Here is a 5,000-nt window from a genome sequence, read left to right as displayed (position 1 = left end):
CACACACACACACACACTGTTTCCTCCCCTTGTTAACGTGTCCCTCTCGTCCTCAGCGGAGACCGTGGTGAATGTTTTAGACTTCAAGAAGGAGGTGGGGCTGTGGCACGCCGTCCTCACTGTAAGAAAAACACACTTATATTAACTTCATATATTATATACTTTACTGTCTTGCTTTATCATTTTAAACTGACTACTATCACTACTTTTTCCCATACAGTATAACTTAAACTGCATTATCCAAACGTTGCCTATTCTGACAAATGAATCTGTCTTTCTATGTTTCTACCTTAGCTCTAAACTAAATGTTTTGCTTTAGTTTAGATTAACCCGTTCTCTTGAAACATGGATTAATGTCTCCCTCTTCCTCCTGTCAGAGTGTGATGAACATGATGCACGTCATCAGTATCCCGTACGCTCTGATGAAGGTCAACCCTCTGTCCTGGATCCAGAAGGTCTGCCAGTACAAAGGTAACACGTCTGCACAGAACCAGGAATACAATTAGAAAGAACATCAGAAATACAAATTATATTCTTGGTCTGTACTTTAAAACTGATTTCTAGTAACTGCACACTTTTTATTTTATTTATTTTTTAGCATTATTTTGTATTTGCCATATGTCTAATGCTGGGGAATTATTGGTTGTGTTTGTGTAATGTGATACATGTAAAAAATGTTTAATATAACTCAGAAATAAAACCATTTCAGGACATTCTTCATCTGTATATGTTGAATTATTATGTTATGTTGAATAATATCGTGTGTGTGTGTGTGTGTGTGTGTGTGTGTGTGTGTGTGTGTGTGTGTGTGTGTGTGTGTGTGTGTGTGTGTGTGTGTGTGTGTGTGTGTGTGTGTGTGTGTGTGTGTGTGTGTGTGTGTGTGTGTGTGTGTGTGTGTGTGTGTGTGTGTGTGTGTGTGTGTGTGTGTGTGTGTGTGTGTGTAGCTAAGGTGGCGTGTGTGAAGTCTCGGGACATGCACTGGGCTCTGGTGGCTCACAGGGAGCAGAGAGACGTCAACCTGAGCTCCCTGCGCATGCTGGTGGTGGCCGACGGTTCCAATCCCTGTAAGAACACACACTCTGAGAACACACACACACTCTGAGAACACACACTCTGAGAACACACACACACTCTGAGAACACACACACACTGAGAACACACACTCTGAGAACACACACACACTCTGAGAACACACACACACTGAGAACACACACTCTGAGAACACATACACACTCTGAGAACACACACACACTCTGAGAACACACACACACTGAGAACACACACTCTGAGAACACATACACACTCTGAGAACACACACACACTCTGAGAACACACACACACTCTGAGAACACACACACTGAGAACACACACACTCTGAGAACACACACTCTTAGAAGAACACATACTCTGAGAACACACACACACTCTGAGAACACACACTCTGAGAACACACACACACTGAGAACACACACTCTGAGAACACATACACACTCTGAGAACACACACACACACTGAGAACACACACTCTGAGAACACACACTCTGAGAACACACACTCTGAGAACACACACTCTGAGAACACACACTCTTAGAAGAACACACACACACTCTGAGAACACACACTCTTAGAAGAACACATACACACTCTGAGAACACACACTCTGAGAATACACACACACTCTGAGAACACACACTCTGAGAACACACACTCTTAGAAGAACACACACTCTGAGAACACACACTCTGTTATATTTATTCACGTTCTCCCCAAACTGCGAACACAATTTGCAAAAAAAACGTCAAAGAACACGATAAACAAAAAGTTATATATGATTTGACCGAAAGCATTACTTTTTTTCATAGATATCCTGATTATACAATTACTCTGATACGTATATATACTAGTTATTCATATATATGAATTGTTGTACTTGTGTCTCAGGGTCGATCTCGTCGTGCGACGCCTTCCTGAACGTCTTCCAGACTAAAGGTTTGAAACCAGAGGTCATCTGTCCCTGCGCCAGCTCCCCTGAAGCCCTGACTGTAGCTCTGAGGAGGTACACACACACACACACACACGCACACACACACACACACACACACACACACACACACACACACACACACACACACACACACACACACACACACACACACACACACATACACACACACATACACACACACACACACACACATACATACACATACACACACACACACTTACTTAAGTTACTTAAAGGGGACCTATCATGCAAAATGCACTTTTGTACGTCTTTTATACATGAATATGTGTCCCCGGTGTGTCAGGGAACTCACCCCTCTCTCTTTTCTTCCATACCCACATCTCTAAAAACGGGGCTGCAACGGATCTGATTATTATTTGAATGTTTCATACGTCAGAAAAGGGGTGCTCCGCCGATATGGGCAACTCTCCACCTATCAGGGGAATGAGAGACCGCTCCAAAGCACTGGAGACGCTGTAGTACATATGCCAGGCCTGTAAGTGGCGCTGTAGTCTGCCACAAAAGCAGCGAAGAAGACTTCTCACAGAATCAGCCCTTGCAAAAACAGGGCTGGAAAAGAGCAAATAGAGCGAAATGAGGCATGGCTAAAATGCATGATCTGTTTGGTATTTTGAAAAAAAAAACTTCACAGACATGTTTTATATAGGTATGGCCCTACAATATATTATTCAAATATAGCATGATAGGTCCACTTTAACTTTGCAGAATAAAAAATAGGTGAAAGAGAATATCAACTGTGTGTTTGACTATAGATTCAATGAATAGTTGTTAATGTTATTATTGAAATATAATCCTGGTGTTTTACAGCATTGACTCCTTCAATTTCAAACAGAAATGATAGCATTAAAACAAACTTTTTGGGTTAATAAACTCACTTTTCTATGGCCTTATCTCCTACAAACACTTTCCACTTACATATATACTTACATATATTTATTCTCCACAGTAATTAAGAGTATTTTTAGCGCTTTCACCTTCCTTAAAAGACCCCCTACTCTTTTTTTGGTTCATTCATATACGTGACTTTACAGTTTTGTGGCTTTTCAAACCCTAAACTTACAAACCCTCCTCCTCTTTCATCGACCACATGCGCTGTAATTTATGCTCTTAATTATGACTCTGTAAAGTGTGTGTGTGTGTGTGTGTGTGTGTGTGTGTGTGTGTGTGTGTGTGTGTGTGTGTGTGTGTGTGTGTGTGTGTGTGTGTGTGTGGTGTGTGTGTGTGTGTGTGTGTGTGTGTGTGTGTGTGTGTGTGTGTGTGTGTGTGTGTGGTGTGTGTGTGTGTGTGTGTGTGTGGTGTGTGTGTGTGTTGTGTGTGTGTGTGTGTGTGTGTGTGTGTGGTGTGTGTGTGGTGTGTGTGTGTGTGTGTGTGTGTGTGTGTGTGTGTGTGTGTGTGTGTGTGTGTGATGTGTGTGTGTGATGTGTTAATGAGTTAGCTCTTCTGAAAATAAAGTGAGTTCATTGCTACCACCCCCGCTGAGGCAAAGTGCTTTTTATTAGCCTGTGTGTGGCACACACACACACACACACACACACACACACACACACACTCATGCTTTACTGTACTTAAGAGGACCCTCATTGACAGGCTGCTCACATTACCTAATATGTATTACATTTTAAACCTCAATTTGGTTCTGACCTTTAACCTACATCTCCATAAAAAGCCTGAAAAAGTTGTTTAAAATGGTAAAAACAGCCAGAAAGGTTTCCCCTAATTTTGCTAAAATATATACAGACTTTCCAAAAATGCCTCCCCTTTCCAGCTGGGGTGGAATATAACAAAGTACATTTACAAAGTACTGTACTTAGGAACGTTTTTGAGGTACTTGTACTGTGCTTTATTACAATATTGTGCTACATTTACAAGAAGAAAGTTTCCACCTCCCCTAAGAGATATCGCCCTTCATAAATGTCTCCCAATTGTTCCGTAAAAAAGGTTCCTACTTACTCACTTGGATTAGATTAGATATACTTATTGATCCCAAATAGTTTTGTTTTGTTGTTACAGCAAGAATGCAAAAAGACAATACAAAAACCAGACAGTAAACATGTAGATTTGACCACAGAAAGATTACAGACCAAATAAATACTAACCAACTAGACTACAAACATAAAATATATACTTTATAACGTGAAAAGGAACTTCTACTCTGTTTCTTCTTGCACTATTTCTATTGTTTTAAAAAAAATGTCCATTGTTGGAGGAGCCATATCTTCACTGTAGCTGCTGTGCATTTGACAATAAAGCCTTTGAATCTTTCCAAGAGATGTTCTTACTCTCAGGATCTCAAGTTTGCGATCACAATGAAAGAAAGTGAATAGCACCTGTTGCTCCTCCTCCTCCTCCTCCTCCTCCATGTGATCATGTGACCTGCCTCTCCCCCTGCAGACCGCTGGAGGAGGGCTGCTCCCCCCCCGGCCGAGGCGTGCTCTCCATGCAGGGTCTGAGTCACGGGGTGATCCGGGTGGATTCTGAGGAGAAGCTGTCGGTGCTGACGCTGCAGGACGTGGGCTCCGTGATGCCCGGAGGTGAGGGGGGGGGGGGGAAATCAACCTGGTATTACGATGTGTTCATGATTACAGATGGAGGTTCTGGTGGAGAACCCACATATCACTTTATTATTATATTTATTGTTTGAAAAATATCACTGGTCACCGGCTTGATCTTCAATCTCAGGATCCATGTATTTGTGATCCTCTCCAGAATGGAAGTAGTCATCACATACAGAGCATCAACTAGTTCCTGAACAGTGTCCTTCACATGCTGATATCCAAGAGAGGGAGTTACACAGTCACAAGATGGAGGAATAGAAAGCAGTATTCAATGTTTACTTCAGATTAGCTCCACGTCAATGATCATGCTTGTCATATGTCTATCTCCATAGAGGCTGAATCATCATGTTAATCACATAGCTATCATATGCCTCAAACAGTCCTGATGCTCTTCTAGGTAATCATACATCCTGTCATGT

At 41.8% G+C, this 5,000-nt stretch overlaps 1 protein-coding gene across 1 annotated transcript in view; it reads left to right on the top strand.

The window, feature by feature from the left end:
* LOC117500293 (disco-interacting protein 2 homolog C-like) overlaps positions 1 to 5,000 on the top strand; it is a gene marked incomplete in the record, with an annotated part of 190,522 nt that overhangs the window by 158,318 nt on the left and 27,204 nt on the right. The window contains 5 exon segments of the mRNA XM_034153108.1: positions 57 to 121; positions 378 to 471; positions 945 to 1,064; positions 1,942 to 2,056; positions 4,418 to 4,557. Coding sequence (XP_034008999.1) covers positions 57 to 121; positions 378 to 471; positions 945 to 1,064; positions 1,942 to 2,056; positions 4,418 to 4,557 — 534 coding nt within the window.

The sequence above is a fragment of the Trematomus bernacchii genome, unplaced genomic scaffold (assembly GCF_902827165.1).
Source record: "Trematomus bernacchii unplaced genomic scaffold, fTreBer1.1, whole genome shotgun sequence".
Lineage (NCBI taxonomy): Eukaryota > Metazoa > Chordata > Actinopteri > Perciformes > Nototheniidae > Trematomus > Trematomus bernacchii.
The sequence above is the reverse complement of the archived record's forward strand: the minus strand, read 5'-3'. Positions and strand labels throughout refer to the sequence as shown.